This window comes from Canis lupus, chromosome 18 (genome assembly GCF_011100685.1).
Source record: "Canis lupus familiaris isolate Mischka breed German Shepherd chromosome 18, alternate assembly UU_Cfam_GSD_1.0, whole genome shotgun sequence".
NCBI classification, from domain to species: Eukaryota; Metazoa; Chordata; class Mammalia; order Carnivora; family Canidae; genus Canis; species Canis lupus.
The window spans coordinates 36549820-36569573 of NC_049239.1; the positions used below are offsets into that span (position 1 = coordinate 36549820).

The window sequence follows — 19754 nt, forward strand, 5'->3', positions numbered from 1 at the left end:
CATTACTCCATACTTGATTTCATGGAACAAGGAGTAGATATAGTTACAAATGATCAATCACAAGCCGTGAACCAAAGCAGCAAGGCATTAACAATTCACACCATTTCGGTCCACTTGCTCAAGCAGAAGATGTGCCAGCATATTTAATGCACAGCTACTTCGTTCGGTTTAAGAAAAGACATGACTCAGGATGCATTTTCAAAACAGAGGAGACCTAAGATTTCATACTTTCTAAGCCCCGATGTCAACGTTCACCCACGTATCTGCAATTAAAATAACCAGGTGTTCTGCAAAGGTCACAATGTCTAAATTAAATTTTGCGCAGGTAAAAACAATATGACCTATGAAATTCTTCCCCCCAATGCATCCCTATTCTGTTTGATCCTATCATACAAATCAATGTCTCTTAGAGCAGTATTATAACACTGTAGACCCCACAGGCAATATGCCGTCAGTTTAATAGGATCACTGAAAAACTAAAGCAGCTGTGAAAGATTGCTCTAAGTATAGCAATCGTGTGCTTGTCATTTTGTTCAGTGGAGGAAAAATCCAAATTTGGGTAGGCATCGGTATTTAAGAAAATGACTGCTAAATCTTTTCACATAAGTACCTTAGGGACAATAACATTTGACATATAGCATATAAACAAAAGTACACAGCAGCTGTTAGTTTAGTTTTGTTTGAATAAAAATATACTGATATAAATCAAGCAACATTGGAGACAGTGTGCTTTACATCATTCAATCTTCCCAGCAGACCATGTTTTTGAGTGGCATCTGCTGGTTGTTCTGGGACCGGGAGCTTTCCAACTATTACCTAGAGCTGGATAAAGGGCATTAAAACACAAACATACCTTGGCACTAACTCAAACTCCCTCCAGCCATACTTCCTGGATGGAAAGCAGTCCAATCTTAGTATCTCTAGAGAGCTCACTTTGTTTAAAAAAGACTTTTTTAGATAAACTTCATTTTAAAAATAAATTCCAACTGAATTGGGAAATTTCCAAATAATGTCCTGCTTAACAATAACAGTGTTTTTGAGAATGAGATCTGACACTTGTTGCCAGAGAGCATACAGAAGTTTCTTTATAGGTAATTATGCTCTGGGCAGTTCTCTTTCATAGTCTCATGTACTCTGACTGAAATGTGAAAATTACCATATTATGTGAATTATAATTCTGGATATTTAATTGGCATGAATTTTAATTTTTAATTCATAGCAGGTTATTAAAACCTTTGATTATTTCCAGTGTTTTAAAAAATATATTAATTTAAAAAATCTTTTTAGCTTTCCATAGTAGATTCAAACAAGTAAGCAAAGTGTCATTTTAATGTTGCTTTTGGAAAGAGATGTATATTCTCTAGGTACAGAACTTGACAGACATTCCAGTCTATTTCTATGTGGTAGGTTCCATTACCTTGTGGTTTCTCCTTAGAGATATATTTGTCTCTTTGTCAAAAATTCTTGTACTGCTCAGATCATGAATCCAAATAAGTTCAAGCTACTTATCAGTGATAAAGTGATTGTAATATAAGGTCTTCTTGAAGGCTGAATAGCTTATTTTTTTATGAATAGCATTTGAGGGGGATTCCTGGGTGGCTCAGCGGTTTAGCGCCTGCCTTCGGCCCAGGGCGTGATCCTGGAGTCCCGGGATCAAGTCCTGGAATCTAGTCCCGCATCAGGCTCCCTGCATGGAGCCTGCTTCTCCCTCTGCCTGTGTCTCTGCCTCTCTCTCGGTGTGTATCTCTCATGAATAAATAAAATCTTTTTTTAAAAAAAGAATCGCATTTGAACTTATTGTGTTTGGTATTCTTAGAGGTTATCATTTTTATTGTTTACCCATTTCGACCTTAACCTAACACTTTTGCTTTGTTACATAGGTTTTATTGTGTACTTTCCCCCATAGTAGCATGATTTATGACAGGGTAGGATAGAGCACATGAGGCTTTTCCAAGACATTTTGAATACCCACTTTGGCCTTCTCTTGGCGTGTTAATGCTTCATTGACAAATTGTATCATTTTCTTTTGTAATTGTTTTCCTTCTTAGTCTTCAAAATCATTTAGTAAAGAGAAGTAAGACAAAGCAGTTGTACATATTGTAAACGTGCTTCAAAATTCTGGCATATTATTTATTAAATTTTGATCAAATTTTCACTTAGTTACATTAGGTTGTAGATTCTAAGTTTTTGTGCATAGCTGAACTCATGGTTCACAAAACAGTCAAAAGACTGTCCACAGTATATCCAAAGTACTATTTATTCATCTGGTAGACATTTATTGAGCTCCACTTTTACCAAACCAAAAACACTATGGCCTCAAAACCCTAAAGCATTTGTGATATACTGGAGGTTGAAAATGGGAGTGAAGAAAATAAGGATTAATTCAAATCAGTAAAGGGAAAATAAAATCACAAACAATGCTCTGCGAAACGTAGAAGAGGAAACAGTTAATTCTGTCTAAATAACATGGGATATTTTTCCAGAGAAGGTAACATTTGATATGAAGCTTGAAGGACAAGAATGTATTCACAGGTGGAAAAAAAGGAGGAATAATGGAAAGGAAGTAGAACAGCATGAATGAGAAACATATCAGTTGATATTTAGGAAATTGATAGCTACTACTTTCAATCACATGATCTATTTAGCCATGATGCTCAATACTAACTCTACCAGGGAAGTTACTCCTCTCAGTCATATGATCCATTTACGCAACATCCTCAGTCTTAACTCCAAACACATTGAAACTATTGCATTCATTTTAGTTTGCCCTGTTGTCACAACTTGCGAATAAACAAAATGGGTAAAAGGCTATTATCATTCTCCTAACTGCACCTCTCCTGTGGTGGTAATGATCCCAACAGAATGATCTCATTGGAATGATCTATGTATACTGATAAATTTAATGAATGATGACTTTTCAAACCACTTATCTAATAAAAATGTTGAGGCCCTACTTAATAAAAATACTGGAATTATGGAAAAGCAAAGTTCTTGTTGGAATTATGTAAATAGGAACAAATAGGTAGACCACCTGTAATAAAGGCCTCAAACTTCAGAAGAAATGCTGTGTGTAGGTCTACACACCAATATTAAAGGAATATAAGATAATACGAACCAGCTAACCTATTGAATGAGGCAATATTTCTGAGTAGAAGTTTGAAAGAGAAACTTGTGGTTTATGCACAAAATAATACCCTGGAGTTCATTCACTGCAAAAGATATATTTTTTTCATTGAGTGTCTCTCATGGGCCTTGTTAGCTCATAGCAACATCTAGGTTTATGCCCTTTCCACGCTTAAAAAGTGACTACTGTCTTTTCTAAATAATTGTCTTTGTTTTTTGTACATCTTTATGCAATACTCTTCTTTGAATGAACTTAGCTTCAGAAACAGTAAAAGAGAACTCTATGTGAAAGAAAACCATTGTTAAGAACACTTGTGAATTGTCTTTATTTTAGAATAATATGAATATCCACTAAAACCCTAAAAAATAATTCGCACTCATGTTAAAAATCTATGGTTGGAAAAAAAAGATCTATGGTTGGGGTTGAAAAGTCACCTGACTTAATTTTAACCAATTATTCTATTATATTTTTAACTATCATTTTAGATCAGTCCTTTTTTTATGAAGAGTTCTTTAATTCTGATTAATACATTTTATTTTTTAAGTATATTAGGCTTATTTATACTTCCTTTCTAAGTACTTAGGGCGTATCATTTTCTTATGTTTTCTGTACCTTCCTAGTTAGTGGAAACATTGTTTGTTCTTGGAGTGTGCTTTGTCTTCCTTTTCAAGAAGATCATCAAAGTTACTAGTTTGCAGCTCCTAAAAAGAAAAGAGCCTTCTAATCCCTAGTTCAGAGGCTAACCTTTATTAGCGCTCTTGTGGTTATAATGAGGACCCTGCTTCCAGCAGGGAGATTCTGGAATACTGAACAGATTATTCAACAAGTTCAGAGCAGATTCTGAAGTCCCTTATAAAACCTGCTTGTGAATACTGCTTTCTTTGCTTTGCTATTTCTGGTTTCCATAGTATTCCTAATTACATAAATCATGTGGAGCATGGGAGCTATTTTCCATCCTATATCAGTTCTGTCACTACTTGCATTTTGATATAATTTGTGTTTTTTTCTAAACTTTATATTTTTTTCTTAAATTCTTAGTTGAAGAGGACACAAACTCTGCAAAAAGTGGAGCGTGTATTAGAAGATCTATGAAATTATACTTTGGAATCCCTTGGGCTGACATAAAGAATTTGAAAGTTATTTTGTGGCAAGCATGGATTAATAAGGCTATAAAACTAGAGAATCTGATAACATGTTCTCAGGTTTAAATTCAAGATTAAATCTAGGATGTAGATCATCCAAGTTTATTACGTACTTCTCAATTTACTTAAAATTATTTAAATTTAATAGCTATTTATGTAATGCCTTTCCATGTTCAAAAACTGTAATAGGTTCAATGAGTGTACTGAATTAAAAGTTTACAAATTAAAACTCAATGCATGGTAATGTTATAACAGTTAACTAAAAAGCACTGATGATTCTTAAGCTAGTTTTCTTTAGGAAAAATTATAATCAAGATTGGTTTATACCATACTTTTTTTAAAGATTGGAGAGTTATAATTCTGAAAATTATAAATTAAATTTTTTTTTTCTTTCTTTTATAGCATATGTTATTTTACAGTTTTAAAAAGTTTGTGGTATTTGTTATGATAAAACTTGTAGAGAGAAGCAATTGCTCCACTATACACATAGTTTTAATATATGAATTTTAGGAATTAATTTCTGAGGCTGGATGAGTGAATTTCATGCACACATCTAAAGATGTCTAAATAGTCATTGGGTCATAATTTTCTTTTAACTTTATTTAGAGTAGTTTTAGAAAAGCTTAAGTTCTATTTCCAACATTCTCCTTAGTGTTGAACACATTAGAAAGAATTTAAATTGTGCTATGGTAGAGAGTTGCAGAACTTAGTGCCATAAAATGCATAACTTTTTTACTAAGAGCAAAATTCAGCAGAATACCAGTAGCAAAGGCCATTTGCATAACTCAGCCGCTCAGCAGCTCAGCTGAACCTAATTGTAATTCAATTTCCAGATTGCTACGCTAGGCCTCTCTGCATAAAATATGCCACATATAACATAACCAATGGCATGAAGCTAGGAGCTATTTTCCTTGCTGGTGATCTATTTTATTTCTTTCTATTAGAAATATGTATCAGAATAAGGTAGCCAAGCCACATAGTTATTTTGTATGTTTATATTGTGTCATGTATATACTGAAGGCCAAGTTAAAAAATGATATCCTTTCATTTTTCTGCATTCCCAAATTGCCTAAGATTTTTTTTTATTTCTTTATTTCTGGCATTTCAGAGTGAAATTAAATCTTGAAAAATGTTAGCTAGCTGCCATGTTATTTGACTATTTTACACTAGAAAGACTTTATAAGCTAATCGTGTGAAAAAGTGTATAAACATGTCTGTCAGGTCCAGTATAGATGTTGTATTACGGGCCAACAAGTAAATATCTTCTATCTGTTTACAAAACGGCTACTGGAATAACATTCCTAAATCTTTGACTAGCTTATATCCCAGAAACTTAAAAACAAAAAGATATAATAAAAAGCTTGCTTAAGATTCCCTTTACTTTTAAACAGCCTTGCCACCCTGTTTTTATGGGTTATTTAAGCAATGACAGTGAAAAGGCTTGAATAGGATAGCTTATAAAGGTGTGGATTATATTTTATGAATAATTTCCAGATGTCATGTTTTAGATATATAGGCTCCTCTATGGGAAGCTATATACAGAAACAACATGGATCTTACAATTTTATCAGGACAATGCAAGTAGATTTCAGCAAGGTTGGTTCCAACTCATCTGTGATAAATGAGAAGATAAGGCAATCAGTGCACACCATGACACTCTGTGCAGCTAGTTAGGCACACTTCAGAACTATTCAGGTGTGCTCACAAAGCTTATGAGTCTTGCATGGGGGGTGTCTCAATATAAATACATCCTTCATGGTGGCCACTAGTAATGCAGGAATTGCCTCAGTAAGACTTAACCCAGGTCAGATATAAATAATAGATGTTAAGAGTTAGTTTTGATATTGGGACTCTGTTCCAGGCAGTGCATTTCAGTTGGGTCAAAAGAATTTATTTTCCTTTATTTTCTTGCATAGTTCCTCTGCTTGAAAAATGCCTGCAAAATTCCATCACACCTTTGCGGGGACCAGTTTGGGTCTCTAAGGGAGAAGGTTTCAGCCCCTCAGGAGCTAAGATGTACATCCAAGGAGTTCTTTTGGCCTTGTACCAACGACTAAAGTCTGCAAAAAAATATTATACACAGGTGAGTCATCCCTCTTTAAAAATTGCTTTATTATGTGTTTTAAAATGTACTTGGTTGTATAGAGGCGATGATTGGCACTGTGTCATAAAAAAACTGTGACATGTATTTTGTGAACTCAGTGCCCGTTAGGGAGCCAAAATGCTTCTTCTGTAATCTCAAAGCCAACAATAATGGGGCTAATTGTATCTGTCTTTTGGTATGGGATGTCATATGTCTCATCTTTTCTTGCTGCATACTGTGCAAAGCGAAGGCAACTCCTTATGTGGAATTTCTATAGACAGTTACTTTAAGCAAGAAAATGAATAGCTCCTAAATCATTTAAAGGTTTAAATGCTCAGCCTTCTTTTTTCTTTTCTTTTCTTGTTTTTTTCCCCCCAGTATGAAATCAGAATTGTTATTGTAGAAGTTGGGCTAAAATGTAAACCAATCACATTCTGGGAAGTGAAATTGTGAATTAACTTCTTGTCAAAACTAACTCACTTCATTTAAGCTTATTTAACTTGTATGTTTAGAAAGTAAAGAAATAGAATTAATATATTTGAATCAGGTTAAACTTGTTTTTCTCCTTTAATTTCTAAGTATCGTTTCCATAACTGAGTGTGTGTGTGTGTGTGTGTGTGTGTGTGTGTAAAGACTTTGATATTTTTATAACCACTTAAAGGGACTTTGATGTATCTTAAAGTGGAATGCACATTGCAAAGTAGAATGATTGATGGCCATTTATAAAATAAAAATGGAGTTGCCACATTTTTAGAATCCCCTTTGCATTTGGTCTTAAGAAGTTAAGCATGTATTTTACCATGTTAAATAAAGTCTAGATTTTATATTTCTAACTATGAGGTTTCAGTTTAGAACTGGGCTCATTATCTCAGGCCACAGGCCACTGAAAAATGAATATTTTGAAAGCATCACACTATTATTCTCTGTGTGCAGGGGGAGGGGAGGTAAGAATGGGATTTGGTCTCAGTGTTCACACAGCACCTCCTGCTGTCTGATTTGGAAAAGGACAATTTGTATTGACTAGAAGAAATTCTTGAACTAAGGTATTCAGAACTAGCAGGAAATATCTTTGCATGAGAAACTTTTATTCTCAAAGTGTGATTATTTGCTTAGCTGATTAATTTCAATGCATCCAGAAATGGGATTAATAATTATCATAGATAAGGCTATTTATAATAATAAATATGAAAAAATAAAAATAAAAACTTATCTTTAATATTTTTAGCAAACCAATATTATATATAAAAACTGGTACAAATACATTTTATTATATTTTGATCAAATTATTTAAATTGAAATATTATTTAGCTTTAATATACAATGATATTATAAACTAGATTATGACCAATTTATTATAATAATTAATTTGGTATTATATGATTCTACTTATTAGACAGTTTGAAATTATTTGATGTTTAAAAAAAGAGACCGTTCTCCAATGCAAGAAAAACACCGTTTAAATGAAATTTTAAGAAAACTTGAACATGTTCTAAGTTTTATTAAAAGTGAGAATGTTAGAGATAAGAAACTGCTCAGGACGTAGTTATTGCTTCTTTTTTTCTTCCATTGTCTTAAAACATGTGAAATTGAAATAGATATATACAGTTGTACTAGATTGAAGCGTTCTATGTGTTGTGAAAAAAGAGTGTTTTAAGAATTACTTGCTGCATTGATTTTAAAGGCTTCTTTAGGACTCAAAATTGATGAAAAATATATTTTGAACAAAATTCAACATTTTTAGTATCTTTGAGGTTGTCTATATCATCAACCCTATGCTGAATTTGAGAATATTTAAAAACCTAGGCTCTTTGCCATTCCTAACTAAACCTTTTACTTTTGCTAAGATGTAATGACTTAAACCTTTGCACTCAACAGTTTTTTAATATGATACTTGTTTAGGTTTTATTTAATATATAAAAATGAAAAAAAGAAATAGAATGCATTTCCATGCAAATTTCTATTTCTTTTAGATATAGTCAAATGTATGTATTCTTGAGTTTTTTTTTCTTTTGTATTGTTATATCATTATTTAATTTAAAATTATTTGCCATGTTTAGAAAAGTCACTGTAGTGCTACCATTGTCAGGTCATCAGTAGCCAAGTGTTAAGCCTGGCAATCACTTTATTTGTGAGTAGGGCTTCTTAGCAAATATCCTTCTTAGCACTAATGAACTTTATTTGAACTGCATTTACTTCATTTGACCTTAGGGATAGCCTTTTCTATTTAGTTTTATATAAGATCATGTTGAAGAATCATTAGATAGGTAAAATGGAGATGGATGATGATTCCTACTTCCTTAACTAATCTAAGCTTATTAATTATAGAATTAGATGAACTCTTGATATTATTTCCATTTGTTTCACTTCTGAGATCATATATAAAAACAATAATACTGTTTTGCTGGGATTCAGTCAAAGGAATTTCTTTAAATCTTTAAATTGGATGTCTTGGGATTCCCAAAGGGAATTTCTTTTAAATAAACTGATAAAATAGCTCTAAAAGGAAAATCAGAACTACTGGTTTTATGTTTATAGACTTATTCATTTTTCAGTTTCTAACTTTAACTTGGCTATTATAGCATGCAACCAAATTAAGCCCACTACATTAGTGTGGTCTTAAATATATACTGAGTCATGTATATAAAATGAGATATTATATTTAGGACCGCATAAAGTCACTTAGTCTTACATTTATCACATTTATTTCCTTAAAAGTGGAAACATCTTAGAAATTGCTCAGAGCTAAGCAGAATCTATTTAATTGGTAATCTTTGAAGTAGCATAAATGCATTCCTATGAAATGCAGTTAACACTTTCAGCGACAGGGCCTGTTCCATCTCATTAGCATTCTTGTTAAGTAGTGGTGCTGTTGGTGGGGGTGTTGAAGTAGGAATGCCATTGTGTCGAGTTCCAGTGTTTGGGGACAAACACTGCTGTGGAAGGAACGTGTGAAAAGGCCACAGTCCTGTCAGTGAATGAGGAAGGCTGTGCTTTCTGTGTGCTTCAAGCAGGGAAGCTGTCATTCATAGGCCTAACACAGCTAAACAGAGGCCAAAACACAAGCCTGCACTACCTTTTAAAATGATATTAGTGATTTTTAAACATGATCTTCTTTATTTATGATCCTACATAGAGCTTTTAGTTGCTGTCAGTAAACAAAATATATGTCAGTCTCTTCAGAAACACTGTAGAGATACATAAAAGTCTATGGAACTGTGCCAGGAGGCTATATAAATAATTATTTGGAATGACTGATCCTACGTACAAATGTGATCTTTAGGAAACGTTCATTGCTGGAAATGTCTTCTCAATTTGGATACTTCTTTGAATTTTTACCCCAACCAACAAAATTCCTGGATACATTTAAATAATGAATGCATTGCACTCTTCTTTTAGAATAGTTTCTAAAAGAGCTCTTAAACATACAGCTTTAATCATTTCAAGTGGTTCACAATATAGCTTAACAGTTGTTATAGATTGCATAGTCATTTTTGAAATTCATAGAGGAACAAAGGAGATGAGTATCTAACTATAGTATCTTAACAACCACCATCTTAATTATGAAGAAAATCATAGTCTCTTTGGAATTGAAGTTATGAAAAAATTTGAAGGAAATATTTTATCTTACTCCTAATTTTCAGCACTTTGGAAAGAAAGACCAACTTTGAAATTAAATTTTAGCTTGTTGATTACTTAAAAACAAGAAATAAGAAAAATACACCCATATATTTCTTAAACCGTTGGAGAATTTTCTAAACTTAAAAAAAAAAAAAACACTGAAAATTTCTATTTATGTCTGAAGCTGCAAGGAAGTGTTCTATTTCTGCAATTTTAATTTAGAAATATGTACTTGGGCTGTTTGTACTAGACCAATACTTAATGAAGTTTGTTGAAAACTATAATTTTCTGCCTGAGTGATTCCAGTTTTTTGTGTATATGGTCCTTTTTATTTATTATTTTAAGCCAGGTGCTTTTTTTGAATGCTGTTATATTTTATTTCTAAATGTTCCATATTTCATGTGTTGGGTTTAAAAATCTTAGACATTAAGTCTCTATTTTAAAAATTGGGTTTCACTTTTTAAATTGGAATCGTACTATAACTTTATTTTGCAGGCATGTAATTAGATATGGAAATGACCATCAACTTTAGCATACATTGGTTTTGCAGTTTAAAACAGAAATATATTTTATTATTACATTAAACTAACCTCTACCAAAGCTCTAGATTTTGCTAAAAAATTTTCCTAAGTTAATGTTGGCTCACTTTACCCATGCTATTAATAAGTTTGATACTTAGATACCAAACCAATAATAATAATAATAATATAATTCTACTCAGAATAGATAAGGTTCAAAATATGCTTGAATTACATTTAGTGCTAACAGAATATATTGATTGCAAAAAGTATTTTTAAAGAAATGTTAACATTTTAATTTTCCATAAAAGAAGTATTGAAAGTTTGTCCTTTAATATCTTGTATCTTAGGTCAATCAAAGTCATTTACTGGTCTTAACATGACTGAAGGAGTAACTATTTCTATTTCATTTTCTATATATTCTTTATTTTTGGTATGCCAGCTACTTTCTCCCAGCTTTATTAAGATATAATTGATATATAACATTATGTAAGTTTAAGGTATAAACATGATGCTTGGATACACTAACATATTATAAAATGATTGCCATAGTAGGGTTAGTTAATACCTCTATCATCTAACATAATTACCATTTCTTTTTTTGTGGTGGGAACATTCAAGATCTACATGCTTAACGACTTTCAAGTATGTAATATAGTATTATTAACTATAGTCACTTGCTATACATTAGATCTATCTATATATATAAAATTGGGCTTATGTATATATGGGATATATATATAATTGGGCTTATATATATATAGGCTTATATATATATATATATATAATTGGGCTGTTTCCTTGACTTAACCTTCATGGGACAATACCCAAAATTGTTCAATTTTGAACTTCTTGATGTCTTTTGAAAGCTTGGAATAAAATTTCTAATATATAAATATAGCTCACTATTAAAAACATTAAAATCGTGTTGCAGATGTTTCAAGTAGTTGAAAACTACTTCTGAAGGTTCTGATAGGTAATGTTTTAGTATATTAGGTTGCTTGTAGATTCGAATGATGGTTGGTTTTTTTTTTCCCTGAAACCAAGCTGCATTCTAGTTACTTGAAGTATTTTAAGAACCTTAAACTTGTGTCTTTTTCTAAGTGTCATGCTTTGAGCAGGCCTAACATCAGTTAAATGAAGTGAAAATTGCATTCTTGTCTTGATAGAGATGAAAATGGATTTCTGGTCATGAAATAGATGTAGTTGTCACTTTTTAAAAAAGGTGTCAGCAGTTTGCTTCAGTGAGTAAGGTGCCAATTCAGTATGGCAGTAAACTTGTGATCTGAGCAATCAATAAAATGCTTCAATAACTTCTGCTTCATTACACTTATAATAAGAGGCTATAGATCCGTGGCACATAAAATGTTGATAAAGAGGATATGTGCGGACTGACTGTGACAATTTTCTTGAAAGTACAGTAAGTGCAATATTGCCATCTAGAGTTTGTGCATAGGTAATTATTACAGAGAGGGACAAAAACCAGGATGGGATAAAACAGGAAATCATATTGAAATACTGTTTATTTTCCATCATTTATCCACGACACATTTGTTATCATGGAACATTTCATTTTCACTTGTCATAAAGCTGTTTAGGTCAGGAGAAAAACTTTGAATCTGTATTTTTCTCTAATTCTCTTAGAATTATACTACCAAATGTCAAATATGTATCTCTGGCTCAAATATGGACTTTTTACCATGAAAACTATTTATTAAATAACTCACTTTTTCAAAAAAAATTAGATTTAAGGGTTTTCCTTTTTTCCCTGGTAATTCAGTTGTGCAAAAACAGAGAGCTTTGGCATCTCAACTGAGTACCTTTTAATAAACAATCCTTCAAGAAATGAGCCAAGTAAGATAAGAGCTCTTTCTTAAAAATGATATTTTAAAATGATTACATAGAAAGATAGGCTTTCTTGCATATGTGATTATGAACATTTTAATGAAGACTAAGTTCCACTTGGAGATTAAAAATATTTAAAAAAAGTATGTCTTCATCTTTAAATCACTAAAACAGTTTAACTGTCTAAAAACACTATAACAAGTATTAGCACTTTTTTGATCAATTAAAAGATTTTTAAAACTTTTTTGAATGAATTAATATGGAAAATACATTTTTAAACTAAGCATTATTGAGCTTTTTCTCCTTTGAACTTGCAACTGAAAATGCTAATTATATAATAGAAAACTTTAAAAAAATCTGAGTTTAAGTTTTCTATGATACTTAATATACAGTAAGCTTAATATAGATATAGATGACTCACTAAGGAAAATTAAGTAATCTGGAAAGGCTATTAACTTAATCTTCCATTTATATATATTTCAATTTGTATAGGTAGCTTTTATAAGTTTATAGACCTAGGCCTTCAGATTTTCCTGAGAATGATAATTTGGCATTTATTTAATAATGCATTTTTTCCCTACTATCACACTGGTTAGGCATTTTTTGTTCTCATACATCTATGTGTGAATGATTTCTATAATTGTAAAAAATGGAAATGATTCAACATTAATTTATTTTCCTTTTTTGGATCAAAGTTTTATTCTCAAACATCCTAATATTATATGTTCTTTAAGAAAACTCTTTAGACAAAGGGCTCTTATTTTGAAATTTTTAATCATACTGAGTACAAAATGTTGCATTTTAAAACCTTCAAATAAGTATAGAATTGTTCTGGTAAAGTAAGTGGAAGTAGACCTGACAAATTTTCTTTAAATTACTCAACCACCTACAGGTATTATTGCCTATGACTCTTTTGAAATGAGAATAAATTTTATAGAGTTACAGCAGCAAAGTGAAAGAGTGTGTTTGATAGATTCCCTGAACAGTTTCAACACCCACAGGTATTATTTGTAAGAAAACAATCATGCCGAGTCTTCAGCTGGTTAGAGAGGGCACAGCATTCTATCTTCACCTGACATCCTATCTGTTCCGTCAACATCCTGGGCCCCCTGCCTGCCTGCCCCCTCTTCCCAAAACAATAATGCTCACTGAGAGGTTTGTGTGAATGGACAAGAATATGAAATTTTCTTTTTCCCTTGAAGAACTAAAGCAGTATTGAAGGCATATTCCTAGGTGGAGGAAAACCAACTGTCTTGAGGATTGACTAGCATTTTTCTATTTTCTATTCAGATTGATCAGTGTTGTCAGTAATTGTTAGTTAAGATCTTTGATTATTAAGTCTGACTACTGATTGATGAAAGGGAGACTCAGTGTAAATGTTTTGGAAATCGTTGCCTTGCTTTTATTTTATTAAGAGGCATACAGTGGTTTCCTCTCACCTGTTGTTGTTAATAGCATTAGCTTGAATAAATGTTAAATAAAACAATAAATTGCTGATTTTTAAATAATAAAACTTATTGGGACGCCTGGGTGGCTCAGCAATTAAATACCTGCCTTTGGCCCAGGGCATGATCCTGGAGTCCCGGGGTCGAGTCCCCCCACATCAGGCTTCCTGCATGGAGCCTGCTTCTCCCTCTGCCTGTGTCTGCTCTCTCTCTCTCTCTCTCTCTCTCTGTGTGTCTCTCATGAATAAATAAATAAAAATTTTTAAAATGTTATAAAAATAATATAACTTATTATTTGCTTATATTTTACATCTGTAACAAAGATGCAAAGGAGTATAACATTATCACTATCTTCAAAATTTTTCAAAGTGATTATGTCAAAAAATAAATTTTATGTAATTTCCTAAAAACAATCAGCATTCTGTTATATTTTTAAAAGATTTTAAGTTCCTAAATAAAGTAAATCATATACATGGATAAAGGATACAGCAAGAGTCCATTTATCAACACTTATTATTCACTGCGAAGTAAATATTGAAAGTTTCATAAAAGATAATGACCGCATAAGTAAAAACAACTGGAAAGATCCTAGTCTTCAGCCTTGGCAAGCCACAGGTGAGTTATATCTTCTAGAGATGTACTGCCCAATACACTAAGAACCCTTATGGTTCTTAAATGTAAGTAAATTAAATTAAATTAAATTAAAGAATTTAGTTCCTCAGTCTCACTATCCATATTTCAGATGCTCAATAGCCACATCATCATTGAAAGTTCTTTTTTTTTTTTTTTTGAAAAGTTCTATTGGACAGTGCTGTTCTAGCAGAAAAGAATTCAGTCTGGATACCCTAATTATACTTCTGACATTGAATTTTATATTCAAAATTTAAAAAGTCTCTTTTAATATGATCTACATTTAAATTGGTGTTTGGTAGATAAGATATTCTGATCTTAATAAAACAAAATAAATTATATATATAATACACACACACACGCACACACATGCACATAGGTCACAAACTATTTGCCATTTAACCACCAGATGGACACCTGTAGGACTTTCAATGTATGTCAGGGTCCCTATAAATAAACTATATGGTGTGGTGTCTTTAGGGACTATGATTGTGGTAGTCACTGAATTAACCTTACCTCGTTTGGTGAAAAAAGATCTCTCCACTCTGAAAAAAAGATTGGAGGGCCAAAGAAGACAGACTCAAATGATGGAGTGTTGAATAGCCTTTTATGTGTTCCATCTGTGCATTAACCAGATGGAATGATATTGAAGATAGTGCAGAACTATCCAAGATCTTGCCCTGGGGAAGCTTCCTTTCTTGTTTTGGAAATAAAGCGTGGGCACATGAAACTCTTAAGAAACCTGTTTATTGGGATCCCTGGGTGGCGCAGCGGTTTGGCGCCTGCCTTTGGCCCAGGGCGCGATCCTGGAGACCCGGGATCGAATCCCACATCGGGCTCCGGTGCATGGAGCCTGCTTCTCCCTCTGCCTGTGTCTCTGCTTCTCTCTCTCTCTCTCTCTGTGACTATCATAAATAAATTTAAAAAAAAAAAAAAAAAAAAAAAAAAAAAAAAAAAAAGAAACCTGTTTATTAATATGTACTTAAGTACTAAAACTATGTGATACAGATTCTATGTTGTAGGGAACTTAAAAAAAGATTAAAAATAGAATGAAAACATTTTTAGATTGAAGTGAACTTTAGAGGTCACCTAATCTCTAAATTTATAGATAATAATAAGAGTAACAACAACAATAATAATTACCTCATTGGATTGTTATGAGGATTAAATAGTTAATGTATATAAAACTCTTAAAATTCTTTTTTTAAAGATTTTATTTATTTATTTGAGAGAGGGAGAGTGAGAGAGAGAGAGCACGAGCAGGAGGAGGGGCAGAGGAAGAAGCATACTCCCCTCTTGAGCAGGGAAGCCCGAAATGGGGCTCCATTCCAGGACCCCAGTATCATGACCTGAGCCAAAGGCAGCTAGCTGCCTACCTAACTGAGCCACCCAGGTGCCCCAAGTTAATGTATATCAAACCTTTAACAGTACCTGAGGTATAGGAAGTGGTCGGTAGGTGTTAGCTATCATCATTATCTTTATGATTAATGTTTTTCAGCTTTATTTAGGTATAATTGATAAAATTGTAAGATACTTAAGTGTACATCATGGTGATATGACATTGTGAAAGGATTCCTATCATCTAGTTAATTAACACATATATCACCTCATATATTTATATATATTTCTTGATGAGAACATTCAAGTTCTACTCTTTTAGCAAAATTTCAATGATATGATACAATGTTATCAACTATAGTCACCATGTCATACCTTAGATCCTCAGACTTTATTCATCTTATAGCTGAAAGTTTACCCTCTTACCAACCTCTTCCTATTTTCCGCACTTGCAGTCCCTGGGAACCACTTCTCCACTCCCTGTTTCTATGAGTTCGACAATTTTTTTGGTTCCACATATAAATAATACTTTTATTAATATTGTAGGTAGGGCAATTGAGACACTTGTCTAAAATGAGACGAAAAGGCAGAGTTATAAGGGGAGTGGAGCTCCATCTTTGCTGTTAGAGTGGGCAAGGTATGCTTCGTTAACTGAAGTATGGGGAGGGCTTTTAAAGAGATTCATATAGGTAACGGTATGAACCTAGGAGTGAGTAAGACTTATTTTCAAACAAGTTATATTTGATACACAAAAGGTTATTGGTGATCTTTGAAAGACGATGAAACCTTAGAGTGAACAGTTAAGGAAAAATTGATGTTGAGGAAATAAGAGCAGTGGGTATAATTTAGATGTCTCATAGGTTGAGTGTGGTTCCTACTTTTTTTGAGGTTCACAGTATAGTAATGAAGAAATATCAAAACAGGATTTAAAAATCATTGGGTAGATTTTATATGACTACACTTAAGATTAACTCTGTCAACAACCCCCCATGACATTTTGTTCCATTTTTTATGATAATTACAAAATTTATTTAAAAATATTAATTCATAACCCATATAGAGAGGATGGTCTGGTGATGGGACAAAAGTTTTATAACTATTTTTTTCGGTAATTTCTGTCACTGTATCTTTTTGGCTGTATGGATAACTTTACTTGGAGGTAAGGAAAATGGTTAAATATGTGGCCCATTTCGAATGTGAAACTGAGGCTGGCTAATGGCCTTCTTCAACCTCAGAAGTGGAGCATCTGAGATTCTGGAGTGGTTGAGGACTATGGATAGGGAATGAGAATCACTGAGTTTGAAAAACATATATTGGAATTTACTCTAGGAGTGAGTTTCAAGTAAGCAAAGTCACACAAACACTATACAAGATGTGCAAAGAAGTATTTCTAAGATTTTGTCTAAATCTGATTTGACTTTTCATGGAAGGTGACACTCATGGTATTAGGGAAAGTAAAAGCAAATTTGATTGAGACCCAAAAATTTAACCAATCTTTCAGCTAACACTCAGCCTTTTAGATAAGGAGGCTCAGATGCTCATATTTCTGTCCTTCTGTGTTTCCTCCAAGAAGGCATCTGGGTTTATAGGGGGAAGAGAGTGCTAAGTCAACTGGAGTTTTTCCTCTGAGGATACACAAATACCAGGAGGAGAAGGTTTTTTTTTCCTTTTCTTTTTTTAAAAGATTTTATTTATTTATTTATTTATTTATTTATTTATTTATTTGAGAGGAGAGAGAGAGAGAGAGGAGAGAGAGAGAAGGGGGAAGGGGCAGAGAGAGAGGGAGAAGCAGGCTCCCCACTGAGTGGGGAGCCCACTGTTGGGCTCCATCCCAGGACCCCAGGATCATGACCTGGGCCAAAGGCAGATGCTTAACCTACTGATTCACCCAGGTGCCCCAGGAGGAATAGTCTTAAGGAATAAATGACGAGATTTTCAACTTCCGCGTGTACTTTTTACTAAAATTGTTCTGTGAATGTGCCTGCAATGGTGGTATATGCCACTTCTCCTTTCCCATCTTCTATTATTCTTAGGCAAATTATACCTCTCCCTCATCCTGAATCTGCTGTGGTGCTTCACCCTGGAGTATAAAAACCCTATAGGACCTCAAACAAAGGGACAGTTTGAACTATTGGTGCCATAAACTCCTTGCAGGGGCTCTGCACCTTTCCTTGTTGTTTTTTAGGTGTTTCTGTTAAGGAAGAAATGGGATAGAAATATGAGGTTGAGGAGAAGAAGAAACATGTAAACTTTCTGATTAAGAGTTTTTCCATATATTTTGAAAAATGTTTGATGGTTAATATAAGGTTGTACTGATACATAACTCACTGGATAGATTAAAAAAATTTAAACATTTTTATTTAGTAATGCCAGTATTTATATGCCAGAAAAGACATCCTTTGCAACTATTTTTAAATTAGCCATAAAACATTTCCAGTGGCAACTTAAAATACAGGTTTCTCAGTAAGGGGTACATAGTTTTCTAATTTCTTTTTTTTTTTTTTTTAAAACTTTTATTTATTTATGATAGTCATCACAGAGAGAGAGAGAGAAGCAGAGACATAGGCAGAGGGAGAAGCAGGCTCCATGCACCGGGAGCCCGACGTGGGATTCGATCCCGGGTCTCCAGGATCACGCCCTGGGCCAAAGGCAGGCGCTAAACCGCTGCGCCACCCAGGGATCCCCTCTAATTTCTTTTAAATAGTATATGACTCCAAAATATTTTGAAGCCTTCATGGTGCCAGGGAGTCAAAGTAGTTCTTTGAGCCCTGTGGTCTCCAACTGCTGGAGCATCACTGGTCTTGTCCTTATTGAGATTTATCGCTGGTGTAACTCCTGAACTACTACTGCTCTCTGCTTGGTCAGGAGCACTCCCTGGAGAAGCCTTTGCATTAGTTTGGCTCTCAATGAGTTTCTGCCACATTCTTCATCTTGCCCATGGCCTAACTAGGTCACCCTAACGGCCTCTACAGTGCAGTCAACGTGCACATTTTGGCCCTTAATTATCTTGGCACTTCTGGCTTTCGACTTTGTACCTTTTACTTACCCAGTGGCTATGTGAGAATTTGTAGGTCTTATCCATACCCCAACTGAAAATGACTCAAGAAAGCCAGGTTATGATCCTCTTTCTGCCTCCTACATACTTTTCCACTGCATTTACTTTGTGGCTCCATCCTTTTCACTTTTGCCAAAGATTTATGAAAGGGGACAGCCTCAATACAGTCATCTCCTGGATTATCAAATGAGAATCCAGGTGGAACCCTTTTGCCCTTAGCCTCCTCAACATACCTAACACACCTGCTTCTCTCTAAACTGGGAGATAGTAGACCAAACCTCAGCTCTCCCTCCACATACTGTCCCCAGGCGCCCATCCCACACCACCTCTTTCTCATTTCTTTTTCTTATAGTCCCTTGAGATGAGAAGAGGTGAACTTTGAGCTTTTGACCACGTCTGCATTGGTGGCTTTTGAACTTCTTTGATTGAAATCCTTAAAAATAACATTTCATAATTCACAGCAGAAAAGATATACTTTACATTACAATTCAGTATTATATTCACACCTCTCCACATTTTATAAAACAACCTTTTAAAAAATGTATTTATTTTTTAAGATTTTATTTATTTATTCATGAGAGACACAGAGAGAGACAGAGAAAGAGAGAGAGAGAGGCAGACACAGGCAGAGGGAGAGGCGGGTCTCCAGGATCAGGCCCTGGGCCGAAGGCGGTGCTAAACTGCTGAGCCACCTGGGCTGCCCAACAAACATTTTTCAAAACAGGATTTAACCTTACCACATGGAGACACTATCAAAATGCTGGTGTGAACCCACTAAGTTGATTTCACAGCCCTTTGACGTATTGTATAAGGGCTGTACTTCATCCTGTACATCCTTAACATGGCTTTTGTAATTAAAAAATATCTTCAATATTTTATTATTAAAATTTTCAAACATACAGAAATGTCAGAATGACAGAAATGACAGAATGACAGAAATGTCAAAAGAATTTTAC

The 19754-nt window shown here is 33.6% G+C and overlaps 1 protein-coding gene across 23 annotated transcripts in view; it reads left to right on the forward strand.

Annotated features, from left to right (window-relative positions):
• Positions 1-19754, forward strand: part of DCDC1 (doublecortin domain containing 1) — a 482774-nt gene that overhangs the window by 92115 nt on the left and 370905 nt on the right. For 21 of the 23 annotated variants that reach the window (XM_038563136.1, XM_038563134.1, XM_038563146.1 and 18 more), the window contains one exon: positions 6183-6349. In XM_038563136.1, coding sequence (XP_038419064.1) covers positions 6183-6349 — 167 coding nt within the window. Of the gene's footprint in view, positions 1-4166; positions 4327-6182; positions 6350-19754 lie in introns of those variants that run through there. The other 2 variants (XM_038563156.1, XM_038563155.1) reach the window with 2 other exon arrangements.